The following is a 23635-nucleotide window of genomic DNA, read 5'->3' as shown; positions in this document are numbered from 1 at the left end:
TTGTACTGGGGGGAAAAGGTTGGGGGTTGTTGTCCCATCCCCCCTCCTCCACAAAGCAACTGTGCCCCCCCTGCTGCACTCGAAAGGATGTTCACGTGTGGACCTCTGCCACTTCTCTTCCTGGCTGGTCGCTGGGGAGAGTTTTCACTTCCTTTCTCTCCCTCTCTATCCCTATGTTTTAATTTGTGCCCATTGCCTCCTGTCCTGTCAGTGGGCATCACGAGAAGAGTCTGGCTCCCTCTTCTTCACTCCCTCCCATCAGGTATTTATATACATTTATAAGCCTTCTCTTCTCCAGACTGAATAGTCGCAGCTCTCAGCCTCTCCTCATAGGAGAGATTGCTCCAGTCCCTTGATCATCTTTGTGGCCCTGTGCTAGACTCACTCCAGTAGCTCCATATCCTTCTTGTACTGGGGAGCCCCAAACTAGACACAATAATCCAGATGCAGCCTCACCACTTCTGAGTAGAGAGGAAGGTTCACCTCCCTCGACCTGCTGGCAACACTCCTCCTAATAAAGCCCAGGATGCTGTTGGCTGCCTTTGCTGCAAGGGCACATTGCTGGCTCATGTTCAACTTGGTGTCCACCAGGACCCCCAGGTCCTTTTCTGCCAAGCTGCTTTCCAGCTCGGTGGCCCCCAGCATGTACTGGTGCCTGGGGTTGTTCCTCCCCAGGTGCAGGGCTTTGCCCTTCCCCTTATTGAACTTCATGAGGTTCCCGTCAGCCCATTTCTCCAGCCTGTCAAAGTCCCTCTGGATGACAGCACGACCCTCTGGCGTATCAGCCACTCCTCCTAGTTTTGTGTCACCAGTAAACTTGCTGAGGGTACACTCTGCCCCATCATCCAGATCATTAATGAAGATGTTGAACAGGACTGGACCCAGTATCGATCCCTGGGGTACACATCTAGTGACTTGCCTCCAACTGCACTTTGTGCCACTGATCACAACCCTCTGGGCCTGGTCATTCAGCCAATTCTCAGTCCACCTCACTGTCCATTTATCTAACCTGTACTTTGTCAACTTCTCTATGAGGATGTTAAGGGAGACAATGTCAAAGGCTTTACTAAAGTCAAGGAAAACAACACTTACTGCTCTCCCCTTGTCCACCAAGCTAGTCATCTCACTGTAGAAGGCTATCAGGTTGGTCAGGCATGATTTCTCCTTCATAAATCCATGCTGACTACTTCTGATCACCTTCTTGTCCTTCATGTGCCTGTAACTGGTTTCCAGGATTAGCTGCTCTATCACCTTCCCAGGGATCAATGTGAGGCTGACTGGCCTGTAGTTCCCTGGGTCCTCTTTCTTGCCCTTCTTGAAGATAGGGGTGATATTTGCTGTCTTCCAGTCCTCAGGAACCTCTCCCAGTCACTACAACCTTTCAAAGACAATTGAGTGTGTCCTCACAATGATATCAACCAGCTCCCTCAGCACTCATGGGTACAACCCATATCCCATGGTATTCTTCCAAGTAAATACCTGAAGAAGCCAAAGTCTGCTGTCCTGAAGTCCAGGTTTGTGGTCCTGCTTTTTACTCTGCTCCCTCCTCTTAGGATCCTCTTAGGAGTTCACTCCAACATCTCATGGTCACTGCAGTCAAGGCTACCTCCAACTTTTACAACCCCAACCAGTTCTACATTGCTTGTAAGTATGAAGTCCAGCAGAGCACTTTTCCTTGTTGGCTCCTCAATCACCTGTGTCAGGAAGTTGTCATCAATGCACTCTAGAAATCTCCTAGATTTCTTGTGCCCTGCTGAGTTGCCCTTCCAGCAGATATCAGGGTGGTTAAAGTCCCCCATGAGGACCAGGGCTTGTGAACATGAGGCTTCTTCCAGTTGTCTGAAGAAGGCCTCATCTATTTCTTCTTCCTGATTAGGCAGTCTGTAGCAGACACCCATCACAACATCACCCATGTTGTTCTGCCCTCTAATCCTGACCCATAAGCTCCCAACTGGCTCCTGACTGGTCCCAAGTCATCTGTCTCCACAATTCCAATGGCCTACATTAGGGTTTCTGCTCTGAACTGCATTCTGCAGGAATCTTTGTCTCTCCACTTAAAATATAGGGGGCCAAGAAAGACACCAACCTATTAGCTTTGGGGCCCACCCCATCCTGACCACACACACAACTGTCTTCCATGAAAAGAAATCCTAAGAACATGCCTGTATCTTTGCTTGGCATGGGCAGGTACAAGCACTTGAGTTTAATTAGAAACCAAGATATATTTTTAAAGGAGGTAGTTCTGAACACATTTCCAGATTATACTTATGTTGGGACATAGAGTGCCTCAGAAGTTAAAGACACAGAAACAGAAATAACTATGTTAGTAACTAATTATCTCCTTGATGTTAGGTGAATATCAGGTCAGATTTGACAGCCCAAGAGACACAAGGCTGCCCCAGCTCCATGCCTCCAGGTCCAATCAGTAGTGAGGCTGAAGATGTATTCACAGTAGGCATGCGCACACAAAGCACACATACACCACATATATACGTATATTCACAGATAGACACACTCAGCACTCACACAAATACAAAGAGCACCAATGGCCTCATGCTGTTCCCCTCTGGCTGAGCAGGATGGAGGTCCATTAGTGGGAATGTATGTACATATGTATAATGTGGATCCCTCCAGCAGCAGGGCTCAGATATTCAGTCTGCCCAGTAGCTGCCCCTGGATCCCAGTCTCCCCAGTTGCTGGCACCTGGACATATGAGCCCCTGAGGCTGCAGCCCCACTCAAGTTAATGGTAGAGATCATCTCACTCACACACACATGTGCACACACGTGCACAGAGCTGTCTGGAACTCTCCTGGTTCCCTAGTAGCCAACCCCCCATAGTCTCACCCTTACAGACACACACATACAAAAGTGGGTTTCACCCTTAGAGACCCCTAGACCCTACGGTCTCTCCGGCAGCTGGCTGGGACTCCCCTGATCCCTCTGATAGCCAGCTCCTACCATGGGCTCACCCTCAGAAACACACACATCCCCCTGACTTCATCTAGTCACTGGCTAGTCTGCCTTGATATTTGCTAGTGATAATACACTCACACCCCGGCAGCATTCGGTCCGGTTGCTGGCACTACAGACACACAGGTGCTCTGGCCCCATGTCCCACTCCAGTGGCTGGCACTTGATTTTTCTCACTCAGCTTTCTCCAGTCGCTGGTACCAAGGCACACAAGCCCTCCAACCCATGGAGTGACTCCAGTTGCTGGCACTCGGACACCCTTACACACACACATGCGCACAGACTAGAGAGCCCCTCACCCAGGGAGAGTTAGAAAGGAATTTAATAAGAAGATAGGATAGACTGCACTGATCAGGTACAGGGCATGGCCAGACAATTTTACTGACCAGGCACTCGTTTACATGCAACCAGCCTTTTTTATCCCCTTACCCCTCTTTTTTCCCCACACTTATTCCTCCCCAAATCACTTAAACCCCTCCCTTTTCCTGCCTTTGCTTCCTCCCCTAAACATCCCATAATAAGTCCTGTGCAATCCCAAAATGGTCTTCCCCTGCATCCCATAATGTGTCCTATACCCCTAGGCAGCAACCCCTGCCTCAGTCTGAAAGGTGCTCCAGCATTGACTTATCTTGATGGATTCATGCTTGGAGCACGGGGATGACATTCTCCTGGGACAGCCCTGAGAGGGGCCCAGACAGGGTGTCTGTATTGGGTGTATGTGGCAAGGTTTTGGTAGCAGGGGAAGCTGCAGAGGTGGCCTCTGTGAAAGGACATGAGGGGCTGCCCTGTGCTGGACAAAGCTGGCTCCACAACAGAACCACTGCAGGCCAAAGCTGAGTCAATCAATGAAGATGGTGGCACCTTTGTGAAAACATACTTAAGAAAGGGCAGAAAACTCCAAGTAGAGAGAGAACAAAAAGAGTGATAAGCAACAGAGGGAACCTGAATGTCAGAAATGGAGGAAGAGGTGCTCCATGGTGCCAGAACAGATATTCACTGCAGCCCATGGAGGACCCACACCGGAGCAGCACACAGTCTCTGCAACCTCTCCTTCCTTCCCTTCCTAGGGGTTTGGCTGCCTGTGTTCAAGGCCAGCTCTGATATGGTGCAACTATGCAACCTGGGATCAGACTGCTGGGAAAGAGTTGGGTGAGAAAGAGCTGGGAGAAGACTCATCAGAGGCCTCCCCACTTTGCTCAAGTGCAGCAGATGCCTTGCCCTTGGGCCTGAGCTACGCTGTAGATATGCTGTGGCCAGCCATGTCCCTCACTAATCCGGACTTGACCCTCTGACTTGACTTCCTGGCTTGACCTCAGACCTGCCTTGTCACTATGGATTTGCCTGGCCATCACTGGACTATTGACTGAACCTGGCTGCTGTCACCAGACCTGCCCTGCTCTCCTTGTTGTGGGACTGTGTCCTGTTGGTGAGGCCACTGCCTTCCTGTCACCCTTGGTTCCAAGCTCATCTGCCCTTGCAGAGCACCCACTTCTGCTACTCTCTAACATAGCATGATAAAATTAAGCAGAGATAGGCACAAATGTCAATCACAAGTCATTAATTGTTTAAAATTTCTGTTCTAACATATCAGCATCCCTTGACCACCGAACTATTTTTGTTTAAGGAATTTCATTCTTGTGAAATTTTAGCAAGAAAATTGCGTTACGTTTTTAGTACTATTTCCTAGTTTCAGTGAAGGATGTTTTGTTTTGTTTTCAAAATGTGTCAGTAGGAAATATTGGTTTGCATGCAGTTAAAAAGTGATTATAGGAAGCAATTAGTTCTTAATCAGGAAACAGTTCTCTCCATATTCATAGATTTCTTTTTGTTAGCCACATGTCCTGGTTTCAGCTGGGATAGAGTTAATTTTCTTCCTAGTAGCTAGTATAGCGCTGTGTTTTGGATTTAGTATGAGAAGAATGTTGATAACACACTGATGTTTTAGTTGTTGCTGAGCAGTGCTTATGCTAGTCAAGGACTTTTCAGCTTCCCATGCTCTGCCAGGTGCACAAGAAGCTGGGAGGGAGCATAGCCAGGACAGCTAACCCAACTGGCCAATGGGGTATTCCATACCATACGACATCATGCTCAGTATGTAAACTAGGAGGCGTGGTCCAGGAAGCAGTGATCGCTGCTCGGGACTGGCTGGGCATTGGTCGTCGGGTGGTGAGCAATTGCATTGTGCATCACTTAGTTTGTATATACTATCATTATTATTATTATTATTATTATTTTCCCTTCCTTTTCTGTTCTATTAAACTGTCTTTATCTCAATCCACGAATTTTACTTTTTTTTTTTTCAATTCTCTCCGCCATCCCACTTGGTGAGGGGGGAGTGAGCGAGCAGCTGTGTGGTGTTTAGCTGCCTGCCGGGTTAAACCACGACAGTCCTTTTTTGGTACCCAACGTGGGGCACAAAGGGTTGAGATAACGATAGATCTGACCAAAGCGTGTTAAGGCAAATTTGTTATAAGCATTCATTATATTGACTGGTCACAATGTTGATTTATTGGCTCTCAAAGTTGTGGGGCTGGCTCTCAATGTTGGGTTATGTAATACCTTGCTTGCAGTATGTGTTCCCTGTTGTGCTGTTTATCACCGCTCGGAACTGGGTAAAGGTTATCATTTTGCTGCACTGTGTAACACTGTTTTATGATATGATAAAATCATTGGTCGTGAGTCTAATCTGGTATCTGCACTCAGCACTGCTGTCATCTTTGTACCTCGGGAGCCACCTCTCGAAAACTATTAATAATTACACTCTTTACCTTTTCTCCTCGGAGAACCAATTTATGGGGCAGACAAGGGGGGACACTTTCCCCTACTCCTTTATCTTCCCTTTCATATCTCCAGAAACTCCTTTTTCTTCTATCCTCTTCATGAAGCCCTCCACAACAGTTCTTGAGAATTTTGAATATCCTTGGGATGTTCAAACAAGCATGTTCCTATTGCTATGTCTCCTGAATGTGGTTCAGGCCTTGTTTAGGGTTAAACAACTATTTAGGAATACCGTCCAAAGATCAACCCCGGCGACAGGCACTGCGGCTACTCAAACCCCCGCGACAGGCACTGTGGCTACTCAAACCCCCGCAACAGGCACTGTGGCTACTCAAACCCCCGCGACAGGCACTGTGGCTACTCAAACCCCGGCGACAGGCACTGCGGGTACTCCAACCACCTCAACAGGCACTGTGGCTACTCAAACCCCAGCGACAGACACTGCAGCTACTCCAACCCCCACGACAGGCACTGCAGGTACTCCAACCACCTCGACAGGCACTGTGGTTACTCAAACCCCGGCAACAGGCACTGCAGTTACTCCAACCCAAGCAACAGGCACTGCAGCTATTCCAACCCCGGCGACAGACACCGCAGCTACTCAAACCCCAGCAACAGTCACTGTGGCTGAACCAGAGAACCAACCCGTGCCAGTATCAGTCGCCCCTATACAGAAGAAGACATACACAAGGAAATCAGCTCATTTAGTAAGGGATGAAGATGAACCAGGGCCATCACGACAACAGGAGGAGGAAGAGGCAGAAGCCATAAATGAGGTGGTAACCACCCGATCCCTATCCCTGAATGAGCTGCAAGATATGAGATAAAATTTCAGTCGTCCTGAAAAAATTTTAGGCGAGCACATTACCACCTGGCTGCTCCGATGCTGGGATAATGGGGCCAGTAGCCTGGAATTAGAGGGGAAGGAAGCCAAGCAGCGGGGATCCCTTTCAAGGGAAGGGGGCATTGACAAAGCGATTGGACAAGGGGCAGAAGTCCTCAGCCTCTGGAGGCGACTCCTGTCAGGCGTGAAGGAAAGGTATCCCTTCAAGGAAGATGTTATATGTAACTCAGGCAAGTGGAGCACCATGGAGAGAGGTATCCAGTACCTGAGGGAATTAGCCGTGCTGGAGGTGATTTATGATGACCTGAACAACGAGCAGTTACCCAAAGATCCAGATGAAGGCAAGTGCACCCGACCCATGTGGCGGAAGATTGTACAGAGCGCACCATCGTCATATGCAAACTCATTGGCAGTAATGACCTGGAATGATGGAGAGGAACAAATGGTGGATGAATTGGCTGGCCAACTCCGGCAATACGAAGAAAGTCTCTCCTCCTCCCTAGGGGTCTGCATCTCGTCTGTGGAGAAACTGCCAGACATGATAGCCAAGAAACTGACCCGGGAGTTCCAGCAACTCAAAGAAGATATGTCCTACTCCCCACCTGTACAGACCAGTATCTCAGCCATTAGGAGTAACTGTCCCTCTGCTCAAGAGAAAGGATATAGTGGATACACACCACAGGGCACCCTGTGGTTTTACGTGCGTGACCACGGAGAGGACATGAGGAAGTGGGATGGAAAATCTACCTCAAACCTAGAGGCACAGGTATGTGAGTTGCAAGGAAAAACAATCGCAAAAAGGGGTTCTTCCAGGAAAACTGCTGCTCCAGTTTCCAGTGAGCAGTTCCCCAGACAGAGTAGAAGGGCTGATTTTACTCCTGATCTTAATGAAGGGACTTTTGAATCGCATTTAAAAGAAGTGAGTAACGAATACTATGACCAGTACTAGAGGGGCCCTGCCTCCGGCCAGGTGGAGGAAAGGGACAACCAGGTTTACTGGACTGTGTGGATTCGATGGCCTGGCACATCAGATCCACAGGAGTATAAGGCTCCCGTAGACACCGGTGCACAGTGCACCCTGATGCCATCAAGCTGTAAAAGGGCAGAACCCACTTGTATTTCTGGAGTGACAGGGGCATCCCAAGAGTTAACTGTATTGGAGGCCGAAGTCAGCCTAACTGGGAATGAGTGGCAAAAGCAGCCCATTGTGACTGGCCCAGAGGCTCCGTGCATCCTTGGCATAGACTACCACAGGAGAGGGTATTTCAAGAACCCAAAAGCAGAACAACTGGCAGAGCAGAGGGAAACCCATCTGGGCTGCCGCACTGTGGCAAGGTATCGCTGCCCGGGTAGATGTCCCGGTTTCAGCTGGGATAGGGTTAAATTTCTTCCTAGTGCTGTGTTTTGGATTTAGTATGAGAAGAATGTTGATAACACACTGATGTTTACAGTTGTTGCTAAGTGCCCTCCTAGTCCAAGGACAGCTCCCATGACTACTGACTGAGCTAGGTACACAAGATGGGAGGGAACATAATCAGGACAGCCAGCCCAGCTGGCTAATGAGGTATTCCATACCATGTGATGTCATGCTCAGTATATGAAGGGTAGACGTGATCCAGGAAGTGCCGATCGCTACTTGGTTATCGGTCAGCGCGGGTGGTGAGCAATTGCATTGTGCATCACTCATTTTGTATATTCTATCATTATTTATTATCATTATTTTCCCTTTTCTGTTCTATTAAACTGTCTTTATCTCAACCCACGAGTTTTTCTCACTCTTACCCTTCCGATTCTCTCCCCGTCCCACTGGGGGGGTGGGGGGAGTGAGTGAGCGGCTGCGTGGTATTTGGCTGCCTGCCAGGTTAAACCACGACAGTAGAGAACCTGGTTGTAAAAGTAGGTCACGTAGATGCTCACGTACCCAAGAGTCGGGCCACTGAAGAACATCAAAACAACCAGCAGGTGGACCAGGCTGCTAAGATTGAAGTGGCTCAGGTGGATCTGGACTGGCAACATGAGGGTGAATTATTTGTAGCTTCGTGGGCCCATGACACCTCAGGCCATCAAGGAAGAGATGCAACATATAGATGGGCTTGTGATCGAGGGGTGGACTTAACCATGGACGCTATTGCACAGGTTATCCATGAATGTGAAACATGCGCTGCCATCAAGCAAGCCAAGCGAGTAAAGCCTCTTTGGTATGGAGGACAATGGTTGAAATATAAATATGGGGAGGCCTGGCAGATTGATTATATCACACTCCCACAAACCCGCCACGGCAAGCGCTATGTGCTCACCATGGTGGAAGCAACCACCGGATGGCTGGAAACATACCCTGTGCCCCATGCCACCGCCAGGAACACTATCCTGGGCCTTGAAAAGCAAGTCCTATGGCGACATGGCACCCCAGAAAGAATTGAGTCAGACAACGGGACTCACTTCCGAAACGCCCTCATAGACACCTGGGCCAAAGAGCATGGCATTGAGTGGGTCTATCACATCCCCTACCATGCACCAGCCTCTGGGAAAATCGAACGATACAATGGGCTGCTAAAGACAACACTGAGAGCAATGGGTGGTGGGACATTCAAGCATTGGGATACACATTTAGCAAAAGCCACCTGGTTAGTCAACACCAGGGGATCTGTCACGTGAGCTGGCCCTGCCCAATCCAAACTTTTACATACTGTAGAGGGGGATAAAGTCCCTGTCGTGCACATAAAAACATGCTGGGGAAGACAGTCTGGGTTATTCCTGCCTCTGGCAAGGGAAAATCCATTCGTGGGATTGCTTTTGCTCAAGGACCTGGGTGCACTTGGTGGGTAATGCGAAAGGATGGGGAAGTCCGGTGTGTACCTCAAGGGGATTTGATTTTGGGTGAGAATAGTGAATGTACTGAATTGGATTATGTTAATTACTTTATAATACTGTATGTTATCACTTCTATGGTTACTATATGCCATATCAACAGTATTGCAGTAAGAATCACCCAGATTAATGAAGAATGAACTCCGATGAAACCGAGCAAAGTGCAATGATGATAGAACCAGACAAGCGCAGCAGTACTGAAATGAGAACTGGCTTCAGGATGCAACAGTCCAACACCACACACCATCTCTCCTGCCCTGAAGGACTGTTATGACAGATGGAGCCCAAAGTCATGGACTAAATGAACTCAATGGACATTTCAGAGGGATGGCCCATAGACTAAGGGAATGATATCTGTGTGTATATATCAAAAGACAGGAAAAGTGGTGGTGATTAATTGGAATGTATTGGAAAATGTGAGACCTGGGCATGATGTAGATGGTATAGAATAAGGGGTGGATACTGTCCTGTTTTCGGCTGGGATAGAGTTAATTTTCTTCCTAGTAGCTGGTATAGTGCTATGTTTTGGATTTAGTATGAGAAGAATGTTGATAACACACTGATGTTTTAGTTGTTGCTGAGCAGTGCTTATGCTAGTCAAGGACTTTTCAGCTTCCCATGCTCTGCCAGGTGCACAAGAAGCTGGGAGGGAGAATAGCCAGGACAGCTAACCCAAATGGCCAACGGGGTATTCCATACCCTATGACGTCATGCTCAGTATATAAACTAGGAAGCGTGGTCCAGGAAGCAGCGATCCCTGCTCGGGGACTGGCTGGGCATTGGTCGTCGGGTGGTGAACAATTGCATTGTGCATCACTCATTTTGCAGCATGTATATCTGCTCTACCGTGGTCTTCCATGGGCTGCAGGGGGACAACCTGCCTCACCATGGTCTTCACCACGGGCTGCAGGGGAATCTCTGCTCCGGTTCCTGGAGCACCTCCTCCCCCTCCTTCTTCACCGGCCTTGGTGACTGCATAGTTGTTTCTCTCACATATTCTCACTCCTCTCCCTTCAGCTGCTCTTGCGCATCATTTTTTACCGTTTCTTAAATATGTTATCACAGAGGCGCTACCGCCGTCGGCGATTGGTTCAGCTTTGGCCAGTGGCGCGTCCATCTTGGAGCCATCTGGAACTGGCTCTGTCTCTGACGTGGGGATAGCTTCTGGCGTCTTCTCACAGAAGCCACCCCTATAACCCCCCCCCGCTACCACAACCGTGCCATGTAAACCCAATACAGTATAGTAACTGAACAATACTTTTAATAAGAAAGTGTCCTTTCAGTTATCAGCAAGTAAAACAAGTAACTGACTGAATAGAAAGATAACTTACAATGCAGGATGGGTGGGGGTGGCGGGGGGGAGGAGTGAGCCATGTATCCATGTATTCTTCCATAATTCTCCATACGCAAGAACATTCAATCAAAGTTTACAATTGGGTATTTTTCTAAATAGTTGTGTCAATGGTGCCAAGATTACTGGTCAAAGGGAAGGTATCAGAGAAGTGGGACAACAACCCCTGCACATTCTGTCTTGTCACCCATTTTCCATTCTAGGCTAGATTACTGTATCCTTTATTTGGTTTGTAATACTGACAGCTCATACAAGTGGTTGACTATTACACCATATGGTGTTGGATACAGAGAGAGACTCTGTCTAGCAACAAGAATATGCCTCAACAAGCTATCAGTTACTTGAAATAAACTGCTCTATGAGTAGCAGAACCAACAGAGCTGGTTTTGGGAGGAATGTCCCTTGTCCCCCAGCCCACCCATACTGCCTCATCAGTTTCCCTCACTTCTGCTGGCAACCCCATTAGGCAAGAGACAGTACATGCTGTACATAAGTTCAGAATTACACGTGACTGGCCAGGCAGTGCACACAATACTGACAGGTCTGTTGGCCAAACCAAAACATGTACAACAGCAGTCCTCCCTACCTTTTCATCATAAGGCACTTATTTGTCCATCTTCTCTATTAAGCCACTGATGTTCATAAGCCTGTAAGAACTAAAACATCTCAGAATTCTAAGCCCTTTGCCAAACGTGGCTGAAATGGGTTCAGAAATGCTTTTGCACACCAGAAAAAGGTGAATTTATGGGACACATGAACTGACAGACAAACCATGCCAGTATTGTTTCCCCAGGAAACTAGGTTGGAAATGGCATTTTAGGAAGTTACATATATCATGATTTTCCCATCAAATGTGGTCAGTCTACATTTGAATTTACTTTTTACCTATATTTACACTGACATATAAATGGCTAACTGTGTTCTTTCAGGTTTTAAGCCCAAATGCTCCTTAATTACACCAGCGAAACTTCTACTGCCTTGAAGGTTTGCATAAGAACGAATCAAGAAAAAGTACTAGCATACCAGGTGGCAGAAATGATCTAGCAAATACAGTGTTGTTAACATACATGCTGATTACACACAAAACAGAAGAGCACCACTTTCTCCTCTACAGCTCAATAATTTTGCAGAGCTGTCAAAGTAAAAAGAAATATCATTTTGGTTTTTTATGCAAATAAATTACTTATTACTTTGCTATTTTTATGCAGTCATTTCTCAGAGTACAAACTTTTTTTGAGAGTAATTATTTTCACACTTTGCAATAAAAAGAGTAAATCCCTTTATTCACACTTCTCAGTTGCTCAAATGTTAATTTAAACATACAATTTATTTTAAGAATTATTTTTCATCTTAAGTTATTGAAACTTGTTTACAAACTCAACTTTTGTTTGTTTTTTCTTCATTGAAGTACAGGATAATAATAATAATGTAACAAACAACTAAAATCATCTTACATTCAATATACTCTATTATAAAGCAAAGTGGTAATTTAAAAATACATTACTATTTAAGCACAAACAATATTGTACTAAGAACTGATAAACAGATTTGCAGGCAAGCAAAACAAACCAAATACCTTTAGCCTCCAATTATCTCCTACTTCTGTTTTGATTCTGTTTAACCAGTTTTCATCAAAGTAAGTTGGATCTCTGAAAATACATAAAAAGTTAGAACATTTGTTAAGAACACAAATTTCAAGTACTGATACCTTAGTGACTCAACATCTATTTTAGGCAGATTTAAGTGACTACCTATATAGATATATATGGTCAGTATACAAAAGTTCAGAATCCTGCTGTTATTCATTTATCTAAATATTTACACCCTGCTCATATCCCAGCTTTATCTGCATGCTATGGGTAGTTAATACTTTTGAGGAAACTGCAACACTTGCAAAGCATCTTGCAAATTTCTTTTGTGTCTCCAAGTTGAAAGTGTTCCTTTCTTAATGTTAGATTATCGGCTAATGCTGGGGCTTAAACTCTCAGGGGAAACTACCATGTTTGCAACACTTGAAAACATTAGTAAAATTAAGGGGTTTTTTCCACACATCAAGAATTACCATTGCTAGATGCTGGCTGCAACACTCAAACAGGAAAGCTTGAGAGTGAACAAAATATTCTGCCTTCATACACTCAAAAATGTTAAAAGCAGCACTGGAATTAAGTATTTGCTACTGAGGACATACTTATCTGTTATACTTTCTATCAAACATCACAGTTTTTCCAAATATTTCTTCATGGCAATTCTTCACAAAAAGATTTGCCATTACCTTTCTTTAAAGGATTTTCCATCTTCTGCACTCTGATGAAGTAATCAAGATAGACACAGAAAAAGAGAACACCTATTGCTTGTATAGCATGCTGTTATTTCTATAAACCTCCTTCCTCTCTTGAACATCTTCCGTGAGCTGCTTATTCATGACAACTAACACTCCCTCCCTCTTGCCCCCCAATTCAGAGACAAGATTATCTAAAAGGGTAACATTTCCTAATGCTCACTGAAGTCATATTTTCCATTCTACAACACAGATTTAGGACAGTGTTATGATCAGAACTAAAGAGAGATAAGGCATTAAAAATAAGTGGTATTAAAGCAATATGCCAACATAAGTAAAGACTCATATTTCAGATGAAAAATAGTCACTACAGTCCAAAAAAGAATGGCATTTTTTGAAAGGGTAAGGCTCTTGAGAGTCAATGTAGTAGTCAATCTCCAGACTTCAGTTTCACAAAAAGTAATACTAATTTCTGGACATAAAACTATCACATGTTGCTGCCAAACACTATTAAATTTACTGCTGTATTCTCCAGAGAGACACCAAGTGGACATAATCATCTGTGCTTCACTGGCAAAGATGACCAAGAGGACTTTCTTAGCGGCCTCATCTTATCATCCTTAGAGGCCATGTGTCGTGGTTTAACCTGGCAGGCAGCCAAATACCACGCAGCCGCTCACTCACTCCCCCCGCTCCCCAGTGGGACGGGGAGAGAATCGGAAGGGTAAGAGTGAGAAAAACTCGTGGGTTGAGATAAAGACAGTTTAACAGAACAGAAAAGGGAGAATAATGATAATAAATAATGATAGAATATACAAAATGAGTGATGCACAATGCAATTGCTCACCACCCACGCTGACCAATAACCAAGATGTTATATATCGCCCAGGCAAATGGACCACTATGGAGAGAGGTATCCAGTACCTGAGAGAATTAGGCGTGCTGGAGGTGGTTTATAGTGACCTGAACGACAACCAAACGCCCAAAGATCCAGATGACGTCCAGTGCACGCGACCCATGTGGCGGAAGTTGGTACGGAGCGCACCAGCGTCGTACGCCAGTTCGTTGGCAGTACTGTGCTGGAAAGAGGAAGAAGCACCAACGGTGGATGAGGTGGTTAGCAGACTTCGGGATTTTGAAGAAACTATCTCCTCCTCCCTTGTCTCGGCTGTAGAGAAACTGTCCCGAGAGGTCCAGCAACTCAAAGACAATAGGTCCTATTCTCCACCTGTACGGACCAGTATCTCAGCCATTAGGAGTCAGCGTTTTTCTGCTCAAGAGAGAGGATATCGAAAGTACACACCACGGGGCACCCTGTGGTTTTACCTGCGTGACCATGGAGAGGACATGAGGCAGTGGGATGGAAAACCTACCTTGAACCTAGAGGCACGGGTACGTGAGTTGCAAGGAAAAACAATCACACAAGGGGGTTCTCTCAGGAAAAATGCTGCTCCAGTTTTCAGGAAAACCCTGTCTCACGACGGTACAGTTTCCAGTGAACAGTTCCCCAGACAGAGTAGAAGGGCTGATCTTACTTTGGACTGTAATGAAGGAATTCTTGACTCATGTTTGCAAGAAGTGAGAAGCGGATACTATGACCAGAACTAGAGGGACCCTGCCTCCAGCCAGGTGGAGGAAAGGGACAACCGGGTTTACTGGACTGTGTGGATTCGATGGCCTGGCACATCAGAGCCACAGGAGTATAAGGCTCTCGTAGACACTGGTGCACAGTGCACCCTGATGCCATCAAGCTATAAAGGGGCAGAACCCATCTGTATTTCTGGAGTGACAGGGGGATCCCAAGAGTTAACTGTATTGGAGGCCGAAGTGAGCCTAACCGGGAATGAGTGGCAGAAGCACCCCATTGTGACTGGCCCAGAGGCTCCGTGCATCCTTGGCATAGACTACCTCAGGAGAGGGTATTTTAAGGACCCAAAAGGGTACCGGTGGGCTTTTGGTATAGCTGCCCTGGAGACGGAGGAAATTAAACAGCTGTCCACCTTGCCCGGTCTCTCAGAGGACCCTTCTGTTGTGGGGTTGTTGAGGGTTGAAGAACAACAAGTACCAATCGCTACCACAACAGTGCATCGGCGACAATACCGCACCAACCGAGATTCCCTGATCCCTATCCATGAGCTGATTCGTCGACTGGAGAGCCAAGGAGTGATCAGCAAGACTCGCTCACCCTTCAACAGTCCCATATGGCCAGTGCGAAAGTCTAATGGAGAGTGGAGACTAACAGTAGACTACCGTGGCCTGAACGAAGTCACGCCGCCACTGAGTGCTGCCGTGCCGGACATGCTAGAACTTCAATACGAACTGGAGTCAAAGGCAGCCAAGTGGTACGCCACAATTGACATTGCTAATGACTTCTTCTCCATCCCTTTGGCGGCAGAGTGCAGGCCACAGTTTGCTTTCACTTGGAGGGGCGTCCAGTACACCTGGAACCGACTGCCCCAGGGGTGGAAACACAGCCCTACCATTTGCCATGGACTGATCCACACCGCACTGGAACAGGGTGAGGCTCCAGAACACCTGCAGTACATTGATGACATCATCGTATGGGGCAACACAGCAGAAGAAGTTTTTGAGAAAGGGAAGAAAATAATTTAAATCCTTCTGAAGGCTGGTTTTGCCCTAAAACAAAGTAAGGTCAAGGGACCTGCACAGGAGATCCAGTTTTTAGGAATAAAATGGCAAGATGGACGTCGTCAGATCCCAATGGATGTGATCAACAAAATAACAGCCATGTCCCCACCAACTAGCAAAAGGGAAACACAAGCTTTCTTAGGCATTGTGGGCTTTTGGAGAATGCATATTCCAGATTACAGCCTGATTGTAAGCCCCCTCTATCAAGTGACCAGGAAGAAGAACGACTTCAGATGGGGCCCTGAGCAACAAGAAGCCTTTGAACAAATTAAACAGGAGATAATTCATGCAGTAGCCCTTGGGCCAGTCCGGGCAGGACAAGATGTGAAGAATGTGCTCTACACCGCAGCCGGGGAGAATGGCCCTACCTGGAGCCTCTGGCAGAAAGCACCGGGGTAGACTCGAGGTCGACCCTTAGGGTTCTGGAGTCGGGGATACAGAGGATCCGAGGCCCGCTACACTCCAACTGAGAAGGAGATATTGGCAGCATATGAAGGGGTTCGAGCTGCTTCGGAAGTGGTTGGCACTGAAGCACAGCTCCTCCTGGCACCCCAACTGCCGGTGCTGGGCTGGATGTTCAAAGGGAGCGTCCCCTCTACACATCATGCAACCGATGCTACGTGGAGTAAGTGGGTCGCACTGATCACACAACGGGCCTGAATAGGAAACCCCAGTCGCCCAGGAATCTTGGAGGTGATCACGAACTGGCCAGAAGGCAAAGATTTTGGAATATCCCCAGAGGAGGAGGTGACACGTGCTGAAGAAGCCCCACTGTATAATAAACTACCAGAAAACGAGAAGCAATATGCCCTGTTCACTGATGGGTCCTGTCGCCTTGTGGGAAAGCATCGGAGGTGGAAAGCTGCTGTATGGAGTCCTATACGCCAAGTTGCAGAAACTGCTGAAGGAGAAGGTGAATCGAGCCAGTTTGCAGAGGTGAAAGCCATCCAGCTGGCCTTGGACATTGCTGAATGAGAAAAATGGCCAGTACTCTATCTCTATACTGACTCATGGATGGTGGCAAATGCCCTGTGGGGGTGGTTGCAGCAGTGGAAGCAGAACAACTGGCAGCGCAGAGGTAAACCCATCTGGGCTGCCGCATTGTGGCAAGATATTGCTGCCCGGGTAGAGAACCTGACTGTAAAAGTACGTCACGTAGATGCTCACGTGCCCAAGAGTCGGGCCAGTGAAGAGCACCAAAACAACCAGCAGGTGGACCAGGCTGCTAAGATTGAAGTGGCTCAGGTGGATCTGGACTGGCAACATAAGGGTGAATTATTTATAGCTCGGTAGGCCCATGATGCCTCAGGCCATCAAGGAAGAGATGCAACATATAGATGGGCTCGTGATCGAGGGGTGGACTTAACCATGGACGCTATTGCACAGGTTATCCATGAATGTGAAACATGCGCTGCAATCAAACAAGCCAAGCGAGTAAAGCCTCTTTGGTATGGGGGACGATGGTTGAAATACAAATATGGGGAGGCCTGGCAGATTGATTATATCACACTCCCACAAACCCGGCACGGCAAGCGCTATGTGCTCACCATGGTGGAAGCAACCACCGGATGGCTGGAAACATATCCTGTGCCTCATGCCACTGCCCGGAACACCATCCTGGGCCTTGAAAAGCAAGTCCTATGGCGACATGGCACCCCAGAAAGAATTGAGTCAGACAACGGGACTCATTTCCGAAACACCCTCATAGACACCTGGGCCAAAGAGCACGGCATTGAGTGGGTCTATCACATCCCCTACCATGCACCAGCCTCTGGGAAAATCGGACGATACAATGGACTGCTAAAGACTACACTGAGGGTAATGAGTGGTGGGACATTCAAGCATTGGGATACACATTTAGCAAAAGCCACCTGGTTAGTCAACACCAGGGGATCTTTCAGTCGAGCTGGCCCTGCCCAATCAAGACTTTTACGTACTGTAGATGGAGATAAAGTCCCTGTCGTGCACATAAGAAATATGCTGGGGAAGACAGTCTGGGTTACTCCTGCCTCTGGCAAGGGAAAACCCATCTGTGGGATTGCTTTTGCTCAAGGACCTGGGTGCACTTGGTGGGTAATGCGAAAGGATGGGGAAGTCCGGTGTGTACCTCAAGGGGATTTGATTTTGGGTGAAAATAGCCAATGAACTGAATTGTATGATGTTAATTGTTATATAATACTGTATGTCATCACTTCTATGGTTACTATATTCCATATTAACAGTATTGCAGTAAAAATCACCCAGATTAATGAAGAATGAACTCCGATGAAACCGAGCAAAGTGCAACGATGATAGAACCGGACGAGCGCAGCGATAATGGAATCAGAACTGGCCTCAGCGTGCAACAGTCCAACACCACACACCATCTCTCCTGCCCTGAAGGACTGTTATGACAGATGGAGCCCAAAGTCACGGACTAAATGAACTCAATGGACATTTCAGAGGGATGGCCCATGGACTAAGGGAATGATATATGTGTGTGTGTATATATAAAAAGGCAGGAAAAGTGGTGGTGATTAATTGGAACATATTGGGAAATGTGAGACCTGGGCATGACGTAGATGGTATAGAATAAGGGGTGGATACTGTCCTGGTTCTGGCTGGGACAGAGTTAACTTTCTTCCCATTAACTTTGGGGCTGTGCTGTGTGTTGGGTTTGGTATGAGAGGAGCGCTGATGGCCCATTGATGCTTTGGTTGTTGCTGGGTGGTGCTTGCACCGGGAAGACTTTTGGTTTCTCTTTTCGGCCTTCCATGCCCTGCCACGTGCAGGGGAAGCTGGGGCAGGGAGGGAGCACAGCCGGGGTGGTTGACCCAGCTGGCCAATGGGGTATTCTATACCATGTGACATCATGCTCAGTATAAAAACCGGGGGGCGTGGGGGGGGGGCACGCCCCCTGTTCGTGACACGCAGTCGGCAGTCGGTGCGTAGTTGCATTGTGCATTGCCTGCTTTGTATATTCTGTTATTGTTATTGTTATCATTGTTACTAGAGCCTTATACTCCTGTGGGTCTGATGTGCCAGGCCATCGAATCCACACAGTCCAGTAAACCCGGTTGTCCTTTTCCTCCACCTGGCTGGAGGCAGGGCCCCTCTAGTTCTGGTCATAGTATCCGTTTCTCACTTCTTGCAAACATGAGTCAAGTATTTCTTCATCACAATCCAAAGTAAGATCAGCCCTTCTACTCTCTCTGGGTAACTGTTCACTGGAAACTGGACTGTCGTGAGACAGGGTTTTCCTGAAAACTGGAGCAGCATTTTTCCTGGGAGAACCCCCTTGTGTGATTATCTTTCCTTGCAACTCACGTACCCGTGCCTCTAGGGTCAAGGTAGGTTTTCCATCCCACTGCCTCATGTCCTCTCCGTGGTCACACAGGTAAAACCACAGGGTGCCCCGGGGTGTGTACCTTATATCCTCTCTCTTGAGCAGAAAAACGCTGACTCCTAATGGCTGAGATACTGGTCCGTACAGGTGGAGAATAAGACATATCCTCTTCGAGTTGCTGGACCTTCCGGGACAGTTTCTCCACAGCCGAGACAAGGGAAGAGGAGACAGTTTCTTCATATTCGCGGAGTCTGCTAACCACGTCATCCACTGTTGGTGCTTCTTCCTCCTTCCAGCACAGTACGGCCAACGAATTGGCATACGACGCTGGTGCGCTCCGTACCAACTTCCGCCACATGGGTCGCGTGCACTGGACTTCATCTGGATCTTTCGGTGTTCGGACATCGTCCAGGTCACTATAAACCACCTCCAGCACGGCTAATTCTCTCAGGTACTGGATACCTCTCTCCATAGTGGTCCATTTGCCTGGGCGATATATAACATCTTCCTTGAAGGGATACCTTTCCTTCACGCCTGACAGCAGTCGCCTCCAGAGGCTGAGGACCTGTGCCCCTTTTCCGATTGCTTTGTCAATGCCTCCTTCCCTAGCAAGGGATCCCAGCTGTTTGGCTTCCTTCCCCTCTACTTCCAGGCTACTGGCCCCATTATCCCAGCATCGGAGCAGCCAGGTAACAATATGCTCGCCTGGACGACGGCTGAAATCTTTCCGCATATCTCGCAGCTCACTCAGGGATAGGGATCGTGTGGTTTCCGTCTCGTTTATGAGTTCTTCCTCTTCCTCCTCCCCTCCTCGTGATGGCCCTGCTTTTCCATCATCCCTTTCTAAACGACCTGACTTCCGCTTCCAAGATTCCCTCTTCTGTACAGGGGCAACGGATACCAGCAAGGGTTGGTCCTCTGGTTCAGCTGTAGTGCCTGTTGCTGGGGTTTGGGTAGCTGCAGTGCCTGTCGTGGGGGTTGGAGTAACTGCAGTGACTGTTGCCGGGGTTTGAGTGGCTGCAGTGCCTGTCACGGGGGTTGGAGAAGCTACAGTGACTGTTGCCAGGGTTTGAGTAGCCACAGGGGTTGTCGCGGGGGTGAAGTGGCCGCAGTGCCTGTTGCCGGGGTTGATCTCCCGCCGCCCGCTGCCCCCGGGACCCACCACTCCACCCGCCCCGACGAGGCGCCGCTGTTCACCCTCCCTCTTTTCTTGTTGCCGGGGTTGATCTCTGGACAGTATTCCTGAATAATTGTTTAACCCTAAACAAGACCTAAACCACATTCAGGAGACATAGCAATATGAACATGCTTGTTTGAACATCCCAAGGATATTCAAAATTCTCAGGGAATATTGTGGACGTCTTCATGAAGAGGATAGAAGAAAAAGGAGTTTCTGACGATATGGAAGGGAAGATGAACAAGTGGGAGAAAGTGTCCCACCCTGTCTCTCCCCTAAATTCATTCTCCGAGGAGAGAAAAGTGTAATTACTAACAGTTTCTAAGAGGTGGTTCCTGAGGTACAGAGATGACGTCAGTGCTGAGTACAGATACCAGATTAGACTTACGACCAATGATTTTATCGCCTCATAAAACAGCAGCAAAATTATAATCTTGGCCCAGTTCTGAATAATGATAAACAGCACAAAAGGGAACATATACTGCAAGTAAGGTATTACATAACCTAACATTGAGAGCCAGCTCCACAACTTTGAGAGCCAATAAATCAGCATTGTGACCAATCAATATAATGAATGCTTATAACAATTTTGCCTTAACATGCTTTGGTCAGATCTATCGTTATCTCAACCCTTCGAGCCCCACATTGGACGCCAAAAAGGACTGTTGTGGTTTAATCTGGCAGGCAGCCAAATACCACACAGCCGCTCGCTCACTCCCCCTGCCCCCTCAGTGGGACGGGGAGAGAATCGAAAGGGTAAGAGTGAGAAAAACTCATGGGTTGAGATAAAGACAGTTTAATAGAACATAAAAGGGAAAAAAAAAAAAAATAATGATAGAATATACAAAAATGAGTGATGCACAATGCAATTGCTCACCACCCGCGCTGACCGATAACCAAGTAGCGATCGCTACTTCCTGGATCATGCCTACCATTCATATACTGAGCATGACGTCACATGGTATGGAATACCCCGTTGGCCAGCTGGGCTAGCTGTCCTGGCTGTGCTCCTTCCTCCCAGCCTCTGCACTTGGTAGCATGGAAGCTGTCCTTGACTAGCAGGGTACTTAGCAACAACTGAAAACATCAGTGTGTTATCAACATTCTCCTCATACTAAATCCAAAACACAGCACTAGGAAGAAATTTAACCCTATCCCAGCCGAAACCAGGACAGTAGCCTTCACATTTGAAGGTTCAAGTGTAGTCTACATAATTAGGAATAAAAAAATATTTCAGCTCCAGGCTGATATTTTCAGATAAAATAAACTTAGCACTGGAGAATCCAATTCATTAGTACTTTAACCTGAATTTCAAAGATGATGGTTTTAAGATAAAAAGAAAAGTGTCCTTCAGGATTTTTATTTAGTGACACCTGTATCTGTAGGTAAAAATGCTCCTGCTTGCTTGCATCATGTTTATACCATATTTTATCATGTTCTACATTGGTGAAAAGCTTCTGAAGGTGTCAATAACTCCCTCTAAGTACCCTTTTCCACAGTCTCTTTCAGTAGCTTTATTACAGAGAAGTTCTGCTACATGGTTTCATACAGATGGTCCTCATACACTTGGGATAACATCTTATCCTAGAAAAAAAAAATAGCAAAACCAACATACTTTCAAGATCAAAGGAGTTCCTGATCCTTCCTAGCCAGTTAACACAAGGGATGGCTGTTCTATCATCTGATGAGCAAGTGATTTTCTTCCACTTCTTCTTTCATTGTCAACAAATCTTATGGTTCTTTCTCTGAACTAAGAATCCCTTTGAAACTGCTCCTCACCATAAACTACTGTCCTAGTTTTGTCTTTGTTTCTACAGTAACCTGCCTTGATAAGCACCTAGTAGACCCTTTCCATGATGGTGGAAGTAAAAAGAAATTGAAAGAATAGGAAGTTTAGACTTCTCAGTTGACAATTTTCTTGTAATACTAGCCGTGTTCTACAGAAATATGCCCAGATCACTGGATCAGTGCAAGAAATTAACAAGTCCAACATCCTCAGACTTCTATCCAATACTTTGCCTGATTTATGTTTGTTAATAACTAAACTCATCCCTTTTTTGGAATTCTCACTGGAGAGATTAATCTGCTTTTCTGACTTTTATAAAAATGGATTTATTATTGTAGTAGGTTGACCCCAGGCAGCCAAGCACCCACACAGCCACTTGCTCACTCCCCCCTCTCACAGCAGGACAGGGGAGAGTAAAGGAAGAACAAAAATGAGAAAACTCGTGGGTCAAGATAATGACAGTTTAATAGGAGAAGGAAAGAGGGGATAAGAAATAAAAAAGAAAAGAAATAACAATGCAAAAGGAGTCACCTGCCACCTCCTGACACCCTGCCCCTTGACCAACATCATCAGTGTAAGGCAGGATGCTGCCCACATTCCATGTAAGGTATGATTCTCTCAAATCACACTGCCATTGGTGGAGCCAAGGGGCGGCGTGACTCTTACCCGCATTCAAAAGGCATTTGCACGATTGGCTGTTGCTGCCAGATGACCCGGACAGCAAGTGTCCCTGGCAGTCCACCGGAGCCATGGCATCGCTTATGATCCTGTGTTTGCTATCGGTGATTGGGTGAGTCACCGTATGGGCACGTTGTTGCTCCTCTTTCTTACTGCCTCAATAAATCTTTGTTTTATAACGTGTTGTCAGACTCCATTACTGTGCAGACCACACCTCCCACAAACAGACCGATGCCTAGCCAGTCTCTGAGCAACAGCTACTTTGGAAAGACCAAACCCCCATTTTTTATTTCTGAGCATAACGTTATATGGCATGGAATATCTCTTTGGTCAATTCAGGTCAGCTGTCCCAGCTGTGTCCCCTCCCCACCTCTTGCCCACCCCCAGCCTACTCACTGGGCTGGGGCAGAGTGGGGAAAAAGGGAAAGCCTTGACACTGTGCAAGCACTGTTCAGCAATATCCAAAACATTGGTGTGTTATTAACACTGTTTTTAGCCACAAATCCAAAGCACAGCACCACATGGGCTGCTATGAAGAAAGTTAACTCCATCCCCGCCAGACCCAGTACAATTATGATGAAATTCCTGATGCACTGAAAAGTCATCAGAAATCTCTTCCCCTCCCCAATGCAATTAATGTTATCAGCCTCAATGAACACACATTGGTGGAGGACCTTAAATTGGAGGCAGCTGTACTGAGTGACAACCCGCCCCCCCCCAAAACTTCAGGAAACATAATTTACAGAAGTAGCAGTTTGCCTTTCTCAATGGAATAAGAGAAACAATTTTTAAGTGGATTTTGACTCCAGTGTCCATTCTAAATTTGTCTTTAAGATGCACTTGCTGAAGGGTTGGAAGAGTGAGGTGAAAAAACTCTCAGTTCTTCATTGAAGATGACACCTGTAAGTCACAGACTACATGCCTATGAT

The 23635-nt window shown here is 46.9% G+C and overlaps 1 protein-coding gene across 1 annotated transcript in view; it reads right to left on the bottom strand.

Moving 5' to 3' along the window:
* LOC142074831 (protein Hook homolog 3-like) overlaps nucleotides 1–23635 on the bottom strand; it is a 134030-nt gene that overhangs the window by 87793 nt on the left and 22602 nt on the right. The window contains exon 3 of the mRNA XM_075135727.1: nucleotides 12390–12462. Within this exon, the coding sequence (XP_074991828.1) occupies nucleotides 12390–12462 (73 nt within the window). The remainder of the gene's footprint in view (nucleotides 1–12389; nucleotides 12463–23635) is intronic.

This window comes from Calonectris borealis, chromosome W, assembly GCF_964195595.1.
Source record: "Calonectris borealis chromosome W, bCalBor7.hap1.2, whole genome shotgun sequence".
Taxonomy (NCBI): Eukaryota; Metazoa; Chordata; class Aves; order Procellariiformes; family Procellariidae; genus Calonectris; species Calonectris borealis.
This window is presented reverse-complemented; position numbering and strand designations above follow the sequence as displayed.